This window comes from Podarcis melisellensis, assembly GCF_964234715.1.
Source record: "Podarcis melisellensis genome assembly, chromosome: 1".
In the NCBI taxonomy this organism is placed as follows: Eukaryota; Metazoa; Chordata; class Lepidosauria; order Squamata; family Lacertidae; genus Podarcis; species Podarcis melisellensis.
Window position 1 is genome coordinate 41,532,877 of NC_138528.1, and position 14,023 is coordinate 41,546,899.

General features: G+C 41.7%; 1 protein-coding gene across 4 annotated transcripts in view; it reads right to left on the reverse strand.

Moving 5' to 3' along the window:
• Window positions 1–14,023, reverse strand: part of PLCB2 (phospholipase C beta 2) — a 55,088-nt gene that overhangs the window by 11,150 nt on the left and 29,915 nt on the right. For 3 of the 4 annotated variants that reach the window (XM_081886487.1, XM_081886488.1, XM_081886489.1), the window contains 12 exons: window positions 13,755–13,837; window positions 13,308–13,392; window positions 12,967–13,138; window positions 12,177–12,271; window positions 11,571–11,667; window positions 9,725–9,809; window positions 8,840–8,964; window positions 6,473–6,627; window positions 5,699–5,863; window positions 3,883–3,982; window positions 2,450–2,554; window positions 1,175–1,260 (listed from right to left, as the gene is read on the reverse strand). In XM_081886487.1, the coding sequence (XP_081742613.1) occupies window positions 1,175–1,260; window positions 2,450–2,554; window positions 3,883–3,982; window positions 5,699–5,863; window positions 6,473–6,627; window positions 8,840–8,964; window positions 9,725–9,809; window positions 11,571–11,667; window positions 12,177–12,271; window positions 12,967–13,138; window positions 13,308–13,392; window positions 13,755–13,837 (1,353 nt within the window). Of the gene's footprint in view, window positions 1–1,174; window positions 1,261–2,449; window positions 2,555–3,882; window positions 3,983–5,698; window positions 5,864–6,472; window positions 6,628–8,839; window positions 8,965–9,724; window positions 9,810–9,831; window positions 11,047–11,570; window positions 11,668–12,176; window positions 12,272–12,966; window positions 13,139–13,307; window positions 13,393–13,754; window positions 13,838–14,023 lie in introns of those variants that run through there. The other variant, XM_081886490.1, reaches the window with a different exon arrangement.

Genomic DNA, 14,023 nt, shown 5'->3' on the forward strand with positions numbered 1-14,023 from the left:
TTGCAAACTTGCATCACTGTGAACTTTGGGTTTTAATCTAGTTGGTGGTGGCACCCTTTTGTCCCTGCTGGAAGCTGAGGAGACACTGGCTTGTGTCTATGTGGCTGAACGGGCAAGCAGAACAGAAGATTCAGGAACAAGCAATAAATACACTAGAATTGAGGAGGGAGTTGTCTTGCAGCTTGTGGCAGGGAAAGGTGATGCTTGTGGTTACTAGTACAGTAGTGCACTAATGTGCCAGGCACAGGAGCCTTCTATGGAAGTGTGTGTTACTGCAGTATTTAATCCATTAACTTGGTCAATCAGTCAAAGCCATCCATTGATTTAAAACCTTAACTGCCTGCAGTGGCATCAATAATTTCAAACACAATGCTAAGAATGCATTCCCATCTCTAACTCTTTCAAAGAATCCTGTAGATACAATTAATGTGGTATGCAATGCTTGAAGCAACTGCTTTTGATGTGAAAAATAGTGCCCAGATACATCCTATTTGAATTTTTAAAAAAGATCTAGTGGGTGTAGGTTTTCCTATCCCAATGAATGAATGTTCATTTTTTAAAATTGCCAGTAGCTAGCTTCTCCTTAGAGAAAACTAGCATTAGGTGCTGCCTCTTCTTTTATGGAAAATGGATATTCTAATATGGAAATATTCTAATATGGAAATGCACACATTTAAAGATTCACAGTATAGGATGCTGTGATGTCATTGTACACATGCAGGAAACTAATAAAAATGTAAGTCCAAGTGTGTTCACTCATTCCTTTCAGTTAGTGTCCCCCTTGTAAAATTAATTGCCAACTCTGCAATACCCAAAATGGGTAAAATTCTGGACCATCATTTTAAGATTATTCTTGGGAACTGAACTTTATTCAGGATCCAAATTCTGCTGCCAGCTTCTGCCTGTAGGCCCCTCCTAGGGCGAAAAAGTCTCCTTTTAAGAAGTGGTTCCCCTCCCACATTCCTGCTCTTGATTCCCCTAAGCAAATAAAACCCAGATGGAACCTCCATGTCTTCTCTACTTACCATTTCAGGCATTTTTTATACACGCCATTTGCAGTAACTTCAGCTTCTATTGCATGAATTCTGCTGTTAGTCACCTTGAACCGTACAAGTGAAAGTGGAATGCAATTATTCTGAGTAGGTAAATAAATAAATGTATTTGTGGAACTCACCTCAGGAGTATCCTCTTGGCTCTTCTCTGATTTTTTGTCATGTGCGTTAAAAAACTTTATTGGGTTGGAGAGCGCCATGGTGAGATCTAGGAATATAATCCAGGATTTTCAACAATATCATATCATCCCTCTCCTACTTATTCCTTACTGCTATGTTTCTAGGAATATGTTAGAGATCATATATCCTGAGATTTGAGTCTCTCAATTCTCCAGATTCATGCATAATAGTACAGGTTCATTAAGGAAGCAACCCTATTGCAAGTTCTGCCAGGATTCAGCATATATCTGGATAAGCCAGGGGTTTTCAGCACAGTTGGGCTACACCAGCTTAACTCTCTCATCCTCATCTCAGCATCCCCTACATCCCAGCTGGCTATGCTGAGCCCAGTGGAACTTAAGCTGGTGTAAACCCTGAAAAAAGGGGTGTATCTCCTTAAGCAATGGTGTTCTTGGGACACATGCCTCATGGATAGGAGATGGCTACCCACATGAGCCAAACTTCAGGACACATTTCCACTTCACCCCTCCCAGAAATTTATGAAAATCACTGGATTTATGAATACCTCAGCCAGCCCTTAAGAAACAACTATTACAAATAATGACCACCTGACCATCATGCCTCAAGTTGTCAAAGGGCCTACAGAGTTGGCAAGCCACATTCTGGATCTGGTACTTGTAATGGGTTGGTGAAAGCAGGCCAATAGTGGAGGGTTTGTTGTGATCCAGTTGATCCAGTCAGACCATTTTCTAGTAAGGTCTACACTGCTAACTTGTTTTTCTTCATGGTGGTGGTTTAACCTTTGAAATTCTTCATGGCACAGAATCCAGATACTGTAAGGATCACCTTCCATATTAACCTGCCCAAATATTAAGAACTTTTACTGAGCCCCCTCCCAGAGTGTCACCGCCTTCGCAGATCAAGAAGGCAGATCTGTGGCACCCCCAATATGGAACTCCTTCCCAGGTACCTGCTGGATTATCTTTTCGGTGAAATGTCATAGGAAGACATTGTTATTTCTTCAGGCATTTGAATGATGCACATTTTTAATATTATAAGGGTGATGCAATTTAAACTCTGCTAATATCTGCAGGTTTCATTCTGCTGTTTCAATTAATACGTCATTTGCTATTTTATATCGATTTAAACTAAGCCATTGTACATTTTATCATTGTAGTTTTTCTTTTCACTGTAAACTGCTCTGGGGTAGATATTATGAATTTGCCACTAAACAAAAGGTAACTACATCCCTCTTTCAGGTTTTTGGAATACGGTACCTGCCCACGAATCCGGAACATAGTCTTTCATCTCCACATACACAAAGAGAGAAGGCATTGTAAGTGGCATGTTGCTCTCACTACGAAGGCAAACATGGTGATAGCCTAAAACAGAAAGCACATATCCCAATAGAAACAGGTGGCAAACAGAATGCTACTGAGGGACTGTTTTGGAAAATGCTGGAGGCGATCAGAAATCAGCTTCAGATGATGCAAGGTGCAGCAAGTCACCTGCAATGGCAGGTTCTGCATACCAGTAGAATTATAGAATGATAGAATCATAGAGTTGGAAGAGACCACAAGGGCCATCGAGTCCAACCCCCTGCCAAGCAGGAAACAGTAAGCAGGGCTGGCCCAAGGCATTTTGGCACCTGAGGTGAACCACAAAATGGTGCCCCCACCCCCCGGTGGGGTGAGTGAAGATCCACATCAGGAACAAGGGGCAAGAGTGATCTACATCAGGAACTAAGTGTGTGGGGAGACCAGTAGCATCTCCAATTTGCCAAGAGGCTGCTGTGGAGGTGGCATGGTGGGGGGTAGGCACTGAGGAGATGACGGATCCAACCTACAAGCTGCACACTGCAACCATTGCTGCCACAGTGCCTTCCTTGGAGTCTGGCTCTTCTGCCCCTCTGGATCCTGCTGCCTGAGGTGGTTGCCTCACCTTATCTCATGGATGGGCCGGCCCTGCCAGTAAGGATAGTGGGCATGGGAGCTGACTCATGGAGCATAGGCCCCCAGGAAGTTCTCCTGTATAAGTCCTATTGAAATGGCCAGGAGTTATGAATCACAGATAATAGAATTGTAGAGTTGGAAGCAACCACAAGGATCATCTGGTTCAATCTCCTGCAATGCAGGAATCTTTTGCCCAGCATGGGGCTCAAACCCATGACCCTGATATTAAGAGTCTCATGCTCTACCAACTGAGCTATAGTTGTGGAAGCTCCATGCATTTCAATTAATTGTGGCAACGTCTCAGTCTGGTGAGGAAAACAATAATTTCCTTATACAAATCATGACACATCATCACTATGAATATTTATGGCTCTGGAAATGATAGGGTAGAAGTTAGTGAAAGGACTCTAGAAAAGCACAGGCAAAATGACCAAGCAGCTTTTATATGCAAATAGACTAAATTGCTAGATTTTTCAGTTAACAGAGGATGCAGCTATGATTGAGTTATATAGAAAGGGAAGAAGTAGAGGGCATTTGGTAAAATTAATAAGCATCAAGTTTAATACCAACAGAGAGTACACACACACACACACAGATATGAAACAAATATAAAGGTCACTGCCACTAGCAGTTTCTACATATATCCTATAACACATGAAGGGCATATGGATTCATGCAGATAAATTACTAGTCAACCAAATGATCTAGTGAAGAAAGTAAGTCCATTTTCAGAAATCTCAAAAATAGTCCATTCTCACCTGAACGCACAGCAGTGATGGGAATGACACGTTGCCCTATGAACTTTCCTCCTTCCTCCCAAACCACAATTCTGAGAGAAGCTAGCTCTGGCATCAAAATCTGTCAAGAAAGAATCAAATGATGCTTATCTTCAATTGACTTAAAATATTTTAGAAAATGGAGTTCTCAAGAATCATGAATTCCTGGATTGTCCAAGTATTGGACTTCTGGCTCACTCAGTTTGAGGGCAATTTTTCTTTTATACTTCCAGTTCATTTGTTTTTGCTAGCTCTCTGTTCCCTATAATAACAGGCCATATGTTTTCTCCACTAGTGTCCTGTAGATTATAGCTGGCTGAGAAAACATAGTGCTTGTGCAGTTGCACAACACTGATTTGTATGTAGCATTGTATCAACCTAATTGATTCCAAGTAAATTCCAGAGCATACAAAACAGCTTAGTGTTCCCTATTTTGTTTTGGTTTTTTTAGCACACAATTCCGCCCGCCCCCCATCATAACCAGAGTTAGTGTGTGTGATAAGGAATGTGTGTTTTGGGAAAGAAGGAAGGACTGTATGAGATACGGTTCATAATGTTGAAACAGGAGTATGGCTGATTTAAACGTGATAACCCTAAATAAACAGCTCACAATGGGCTAAGTTTATGTCCTGAACAACAGACAACTAAATTTCCTCACCATTCACTATAAAAACTTCACTCCTTTGCACAGGAAGATGTTATCTTAGGAGGTGATCTAAACTGAAACATTAGGGAATCTCACTACAAAATGTACATGTCAGGCAGCATCTCTTCCCCAGTGATCGCAGGGAACTTAAAACTATTGCACCTCCTTGAGAGGTGGGGACTGCGAGATACACAGAGTGAATTTGACTTGACAGACATGAGCTTTTCATTTCATACCAATTTAAAACAAATACCTGAATCAATTTTGTTACAGCTTCCAGCTCACTACTCACTATGGTAACATCCACAAATATTGGCTCTATAAAAATTACAGATCACACATCTGGCTCAACTTCTTTTACATTGTGCTCATGGTTAAAAATGAGTCATTCCTGGTCTCTTAAACCAGCTTTGTTTGCTAATCAGGACATTAGAGAATGAATTGAGACAGCTCTTAAGAATTATTTTGATGAGAATAAGCAGGAGGGGACTTCTTCTATTATGGGAGGTTCAGGTGAATTTGTATAAAAGGGTTTTTTTATATATAGAGAAAGGAACTTTCTCTGAGATAAACAACTAAGAACTAGAAATGTCCTTACTATTACAGGAATACAAGAGGACCGGGTGAACTAAAACATACAAATAATTAACGCTGTCAAATTTATGTATGAGGGGGAAATAAAATTAAGATGCCTTCTAGTTCAACAAAGCAAGTGTATATTTCCATAGTCCATTTGATTTGCAAGTTCCACAGAACAAAATATTTTGTGGGTTCATAAAATAAGAACAGTGGACTTGGATCTGGAATATTTTAATTTTAAAAAGCTTGTTCAGACAAGAGCTCAGTGGGTAATTTTTGGATAAGCCTCAGTCTCTCAGCTTCAGTTCTCCATCTGTGAGATGGAAATGTCAATTATTTGCCTCACAAGGTTGCTAGGAAGAAGGAAATCAGTAATGTAAAAAACGCTGTGCTTGAAGGTTGTCAAAGAAAATGTAAAATATAAGCAAGTGGCTCCTAGATCACTCAAATCCCCCCCCACACACACACACTATTTACACTGTAGTTTGAAAGTTGACCTCAGTCCATGGAAGTCTAGAACTGTCTAAGAAGCTTGTTCTTAGAAGAGACACCTGTTGCATGAGGCACTGTTACCTTTTCAAAGACAAAAGCATCCTCTTTCCATACAGGGTTGATTGAGTTGGCATTTGGTGACATCTTGGTTCTGTATCTGCGTTTTGGATCACCCGGCAGTCCATATAACTCCACTTCTACATATGACCTCACACTACGTTCCGAGAGGAACTGACCAGAAAGTATCTACGAATACATGGAAACAAGATCGATGGAGCATTTACTTAAACCCAGTTTACATCATCCATCGTTATATCATTAGAGGCTGTCACTATATTGCAGATGGAATTCAATTACATACTGGCAAAATTCATGTTGCACAATTAAAGTGAAATTGCCACTCTGGTGCAACAATCCCCCCTTGAACTTTTTGCAGGAAGGAAAGTGATGGGAAAACACTGAAAAGCTGCCAAATGTGAGATAACGACTGCTCAGTACAATGTTGTATAACCTCCATGCAAACTTTGTGAAAACAAATCAGGATGATTACACAATAATCACAATTGGGGAAAGTCCTTAGTTTGTGGTTCTTCTCTACTTTAATCCTCCAGATGCATTTTCTTGCTTTAGTGCTACTTGTGTCATCTTTCTATTGCTCATTCTCCATTTTCATTTGACTCACTACATTTAAACACTGAAGGAAACTAGGCTTTTTCAAAATACCACTTTGCAGGTTACTGCAGGTGCATTTTTCCACGAAGAGCCTTGCTGGGTGATAAATGTCTCGGGGCCTCGGGACTATATGCCTGTTTAAAGGGCTCTAAATCCAGAAGCAACCTAGCACTTGTTACTTACTGTTATTGAGAGTGTGCTCGCCACCACCACATCAATGCGATCCACAGAGAAAGGGTCAAATTGCTTATCTGGGCGACGCATGAAGTCATGCTTGAGAATATAGCCGCTCTGCCCATTGAATTCAAAGAGAGCCAGGTTCTGCTGCATGGGAATATCTGTTAAGGGAACAGGCCAACAGGAATAAACAGGTAGGAGTGTCTGTTAGCATGTATGTACAGTATGAATGAAAAGCAGATGAAATTGTGCTTCAGCAGCATATTCATTTCAAAGTCCTCAGTGTGCTTTACCTAAAGCCATCTTGGTACCTATTGGCTTACCCACGTTCCAGCACAGATTCTGAAAGTGCCCATTTGTTTTTAACTGCTCTGGCACCTTTATATGAGTGCACTCCTACACACATCTACTCAGGAGTAAACCCCCTGGCATTCTAATTGGTTTATTGCAGAGTTAACTCCACACAGCATCCTACTTCATGAGATGTATAGATGTAATAATTATGTTCCAACACTGATGTCACCTATGTGTAGAAAAATATATATATAGGCACCATCATGTATGAAAGCTGCATGTCTGTTTCATTCCACATGCTGGGAAGCTGCAAATTGACCATACACATGTGGTGAAAGAAGAACATCTGTACTTGTCACATGTGATGATATAAAACTTTCTCCTAAATGGAAATGATACTGATGTAGGAAAACATTCATGAGTAAAGTGCTGGTGGATGTTTGCACATAGGCACTGAGATACATAGGACAATAAATCAAACTAATAAGGAAGAATGGAAGATAATGAGGAAACTGCATCTTCCTGCCACTTCTATTGGGTATCCAATATCTTCTATTGGATATCCAGTTTTAAAATGAATGAACACCTCAGTCCACTTTCTCATTACATTCCTTGTCTCATTCCTCTTACAATTCCATCGGCACCTTCATTCTCTTGTGTACTTTTGATTCATCCTGCCTCCCTTTCTCCCAAATTTATTACACTGCCTCCCCGCAAGTTCCCATCTGTTCACTTTATCCTTTCCTTTTCCTCCCACTCTTCTCCTCATCACACAACTCTGCTCTTCTATGCATGAGTGTAAGGAAGAAAGGAAAATTACCATACTGAAGAGATGGAACAGAAGTCATACTGGCCATTGTGCTCCAAAGGAGACTGAACCCCTTCCCTTCCTCACAGTGAAATGAGAGTAGATCAAACTATGCAAGGCTGCAGCTATGAGGGAGGTCACAGATGTTGCACATCCACTGCAGGTCAGGCATCCCTTATGTGCTCTGACTTGCTATATTAGCACTGCAACAAGCATCTGGTAATGTCATCTGCACCGGCAACATATGGTAACTGCTGTAGGCAAGATGAAGTGCTGCACTCGTACTGTCAATATACGCAACATATACTCCATTTCCCCCATTACAACAACAACAACAAACCCCACATCTGAATAGAATCTGTGAATTCTGCTTCAGTTGTACCTGGCCATTCAATATCCAAAGAGGTTAGTGCCCTCCTGCCTGAATTACATTATGAGCTCCACTTACTGTTCTATGTATGCTGATTTAGCTTCCTGCCTTTAAGGTGCTCACCCTGAAGTCATGCCTTTCTGCCTTTCCATCAGGAAGTATTGATATAGCCACTGTTTTCCAATGTCCCTCCCTGCCTGCTTCCTGAATATAAAAAATGCCTGTTGAAACTTCATTTCTGGGTCGCCATATTCTATCAGATGGCTCTGGACTGGCCCTAGAGGCAAAAGGAAACAGATTCATTTGTGTTACAGGCAGTCCTTTGACCCCACCTGCTTCCTTTGAAAGGACATCTGGATTGTATCCAAAGGTAAGTTTAATTTAGCAAAAGGCCCTTCCATGAGCACATTGGGGGGCACCTAATTTTTACCAGCCTTTCCCCCCAATACTGCAGCCCCATCCCATTCTGTTCCAGAGGGTCTCCTAACTCTCAGGAGCAGCGTTTTGGGAAGGAAGCAGGGCTTCAGCAGGTTGGAGGGGATGGCAAAAATCAGGTGTGCCAAACTGCCCTTTCTTTTGAAAACATCTGTCTTCAGCACATGTGGAGACTTTGCATTGGAAAGATCTCTAATTAAATGCCGCAAGCTTTGATGTTGACCCCTTGCATTTTTGGGTGATATGGGGAAATATCCAATATAGAGGACGACGACACCCAGTAATAACAATAAACATAAATGAAGGAACACAAATGAAGAAAAGCAAAGAGAAAAGGCAAAGAAAGAAATAGACACAGCAGGGTAGTGAAGCAGCTCTGGGAAATTTATGGGTAGTGGTGAAATTAAAAGAGAAAATTATTGATCGCCTATGAACAGGAAGGGGATGTAGGAGGTGCACCACTTACCAGTTGTCTGGAAGTTTAATGCCACCATTTGACAGCCAACATTCCAGAACATCTGAGGCATGTAGTTAGAAGAATCCATCCGGGTACCCTTGGGATAAATTCGGCTCATCTGCCTCTTGTTGTAGCTGAATTTTCCTAATAGGAGTTCCATCTCTGAAATTTATTGCAGTATATATACCCTTAGCAGTTTTGCTCTTACAGTTTTGCTCCCAGTATGAGCTTTTCATGGAGCTGTCCAGGGTGCTGCCTATATTCTGACTCTTCCCGTGCTTCACCAGTCTGGAGTTTTTATTTACCTTGACTTGCCTGGCTCTCATTTGGTGGAACATGAAACTTTGCTGTGAACCCTGCACTCCCCCCCACACACACATTGGAAGAGAACACTACACAGCTAAAGTGTTTTTAAAGGTTTCCTAAAGTTTAATATGACAGTGCTGCAAAGCTAACAACTTCTGTGGGAATCCTATAGAAATCAATAGGTACACCTTATATATAATAGTTCTAAGGAATACCCATTTTGGGAACTGGCTTTGAGTTCATGGAAGATTGCAGTAGTTCACATTATTGGATTTTATCCACCGAAGTTTTCCCTTTTCCTCCCCAGTGCATTCTCAGATCTGTTCTGGGGTTTCCCTAAATCCTGCAGAGCAAATCGTGTGTGTGTGTGTGTGTGTGTGTGTGTGTAGGACCACACAGGGAGAGGAGATAGATATGTTCTGTTTTATAGTAAGTCCTTGTGCAAACAGGACAACTTCATTGGATACAACCTCTTGTTTCCAGACAGTAACATTATGATTGGCTGCATGTGACATGACCTAGAATGAACTTTTAAAAATGTGAATAGGTGCACTTGCAGGTGCACCACAGAAAAAAGAAAAAGGATACTCTACAAACTGGATGGGCGATTTGGTCAGCAGGTCATAAGCTTTCATCTCAGTGAAGGAGGAAACGACATAACTCCTGTTCTTCTCTGGAAAAACAAGCAAGGTAAACATAAATCATGCCCAATGCTCCAGATCCTCCTATTCTACCATATTTTCTTCACTATCAGCCCCTTGTTATTCACAAATAAAGACACTGTTTATGCATGATCCTCTGACGCAGAGTAGTAAGAAATATCAAGTTTGATTTGGGTTTTGATGGAGGTTGATTTGAGGACCTTTCTCTGCATGGTAGTTGCTTAAGCAGCACTGAAGCCCTCAGACAGTATCACCTGAGCAAGTGTTTTGGTTGTGGAAGTAATCAGTAATCAACTGCTAATCAAATCTGTGGGTAAACAGCATTTCTTGCAATTGACACCTTTTTGAAACCTAGAGGGATGGTGCCCATAACTTCACTGCAAAGTCTTCCACGGTGTCCCTTCTGCACCTGTCCATGACATTTATTTATTTTTACTTTCTCTTTTTCTTCTTCATGCATTTAACCTGTCCACCTATCTGCCCTAGTTCAGGAGGCCTTGCCACATGTGTGGCTTCTGCAATAGCGTGACAGTAGTTCTCTGCTTATGTTAAGGTGAGACCACCTGCATTGCTTTGCTATGTTTGAAGATGGGAATGGCTACTCTAGATTCAGGAAAGGGGCAGAAGGCTTAGAAGTAATTGGTATAAAGGATCTGGAGCTGCTGGTCCTTTTTTGGAGTAGAATCAGCTATTGTTGCCTAATATTTTTAGAAGAAGCAGCTTATTTTATAGTAAGTGCATAATCTTAATTAGTCCTTTGTTCCATTTCCAGACTTCTTTTCCAGGAATTTTATGTAGCATAGAGCAGTCCGCAATTTTATTTAGTAAAAATATGAGGATTCAGAAGCCCCCAGCTTTTTGTCTGACACTAAATCAGTTGGGAATCAAAACTTGGAGGGGGGAGCTCTGCATTTCATCAGGCTTCCCATCAGTTCCATAAATCCTTTCAAGGACACTCAATACTTCGCCCAAGCTCATGAATCTTTTGATATGCTTTGGCAGATGTAATGAAAACATGGCTCATGATATATGATTTCAAGTATGCAATCTTCTCCCTTTCAGTTCTCAATTAGACTGGGGCAGATAAGAGTAACTCCAGGTGCAGGGAAAATTTTCTGGGTTTACACAGCCATACTGAAGAAAAGCATCTGATTCTGGGGCTGCAAGCCAGGAACACTTATCTACAGGTCAGCGTAGCTTTGGGATGTAAGTTCACCTCCTTCTGCAACTCTAGCCTCCTAATAACCTCTATAAAAGGGAAGTAGGAATAATCTGTTAGGAGGCTGGTTAGTAGTTTTGGTTAGTGCTGCATGACTGTGCTCCAAACCTGATGCATTTTCTGCTGCGCCTTGCCTTGCTCTGCCCTAAATCTATGCCTGTTCTGGATTTCACCTGGCCTATTTGCCCTTCCCCCTCCAGATACACCACCTTTGTCCAGTCTTAAGAAAATGGCATTTTCTTTAAATAAAACCCTTAACAACTAGTTTGTTTTGTTTCAAGGAAATACAGTTTTGTGAAGTAGGTGATTTGGAGCACAGAATCAGCAAGAGGGAGGTATTTAACACCTTTCTTGGGCTGCCACCTTCGCTGCTCCACACCATCTTAGGAAGACTTCTTTTCCCTACACAGAATTGCAAAAGCATGTAATTTGTTGTTCAACCTTTACAGTGGAGCCAACAGATGACAACTAAATGCATGCAGATAGAGCATATAGCTCTAAATACCTGAAAACATGACATTCAATAGGACAGAGACAATAAATCTTTGCTTACGTGCTGAGTTTTCAAAGCATTCAAATTTGATGGGCTGGATGTAATTAACCAGGCTGGACATTTCTTCATATGCTGTCACTTCTAGACCTGCTGTACCCTAAGCAAAATTAGGACAGTTAGAGGAAAAGGCATATCATACAGACTGACAAAATGGTTTTTATTGATAAAGCCCAGTGGCAGACACAGCCCTAAACAGAATCAGAAAGTAGTGGGTAGAACTCAGAAGAACAGTCAATGAGAACCACGTATCTTTTTCCTTGAGTATAGTTTGCTCTGATCCAGCTGGAGAAGCACAGATATGCAGAAGCAAGATATCTCCTTTGTGCGTCTCTCTAGTCGGATGAGGACCGGAGTGCACAAATGAGTGGGGTGTGTGCAGCTGCTCCCCTGCCTCAGCAATATTGCTAGGACAGGGACTTCCTAATTGGCCCATAGAGAACAGGGTGTGGGGAATGTGTAGACTTCCAGGCAGCACAATGTCTTGGACCAGTCCTGGACAGGTGGAAAGCACAATTCCACCAAACAGCTGGAAAGTAGGAAGATTTTTTAAAAAACAAAAACATGTTACTTTTAAAGTGCTCTTTAAACTAAGAGCAGTAACTGTACCTCATCAGACTGCATCTTTTTAATCTCCTCTTCATCCAGGTTTCCCATGTCTTCCTCTACTTCAGATACTTCTTCAGTCACCTCACCTGACTTCACTGATAAATCAAAACAGAAATTAGTTCATTTGTGATGATTGCAACCAGGAGTACCAACTTGGCCCCGTGATGGTGGGTGCCCGGGGCCATGTGTGTGATGCAGCGTGCATGGCCCTGGCACTGAAATTTGTAGGTGTCTAGTCCCTTTATGGGGAATTTTAGGGGTGCTCAGGCACCCAGTGCCCCATGGAGTTGCCACCTATGACTGCAACCAAGATCTGCCAGCTATTTGTCTAAAATCATCTTTAGGATCTGAAATTCCTTCAGACTGCAATTTCTATCCTTCCCAATCCATCTACCAAATCTGGAGGTCTACAGGCTCACCTTTAAGTGAGAACTGAATCAGACTTCCTCTTCCTCATGCCTACTTTGGAGACGCTTTCGAAGTCACTGATAAAGCCAATCATTCTTATAAGTGAAATTCTGCCCTAAAATGGCAGTGTTGCCCTCTGTTTCCACATCAAATCATTGTGCTTATGTCAGAGCCTTAAAAACTGATTCCAGGCTTATCTGAATTCCCACCCCCCTCCCCAAGTAAGGACCATCCCTTGTCATAATGCACCCTGTATATGATGAAGTGGACTCTAGTCCATGAAAGCTTATGCAGTAATAACATTTGTTAGCCTGTAAGGTGTCACAAGACTGTTGCTCTTGCTGCAAAAGATTAACAGGGCTATCCCTATGGAATATACTACCTATGCTATCCTTGTCTACTGGTGTGGGCTGATCAGGCATGACATCCTCCAGACTTCTTGCTTTCTTCAGAGTCTCTTGGTTCTCCCCAGGTATGAACTGATTCTTCTTGTTCTTAATCAAGATTTTCCCCATGAGATCCTGTGGGCTTGGCAGTGGGACTCCTGGTTTTAACTGCCCAGAAGAAAAGAAAAAGGTTAGCATTCATGCAAAGTTTAGGTTTTTGCATCACTCCTCTAGTGAAGATGTAGCACAAACTGCCAGGGCAACTTCAGACCAAGCTAACACCTGCTTGCACGATAACTTCATCCCATGTAGCAATTTGGCATCCCTATTCACTTACTGGAAATTTTTCAAGTGGCTCTGTCAGCAGCATGTCCCCAAATATTGTTCTACAGTACTCAGCCATCTTAGCCTGCTGCTTCGGCCTGTAAGAAAATATAGGTATAAAACACACACATGTCAAGCCTGAAGACTGGCATGATCCCTGCTCCATACCCCAAAATCCCCATCCTTCTCTTAGCATATGCATGATTTGCCCAAGCTTACTGTCCCATGCAAATTAAAATGTTGCCACTCTCTGCCATGCTTGTGCCATTGTATCCTAATAACTTCTGAGAAGTAAGTTTGATTGAGTTGAAAGGAGCTGACTCCCAGGTTAGTGGGTTCTAATAGTGCAGCATTTTTTTTTACCTTGTTCTGACTAGACACATTTCTTACCCACCCCTCTACCCTTTGTCCAGAGTGCAATCTCAGCTTTTTCTCTAATCAGCAGACACTTAATACTCACGAGTCCACATGGTTCTCAAAGGACAGGATCACTGGATAAGGGGAGGTTTTGAAAGCACTTTCTGCAATAGCCTCAATTGCATCCTGTATAAGGCATGAGGCAAATGAGAAAGAGAAAGAGAGATATTGGTACTTTGCAAACCAAGGAACTCCTTGTTCTTGGTAGTTATCCAGCTTTCAGAATGGCATCAGTCATTCCTGTATGAACCTTATAATATATCCAAAGCTTTTTTAAGGGCCTCCCATTTCTATAACCATATACAGTGAACA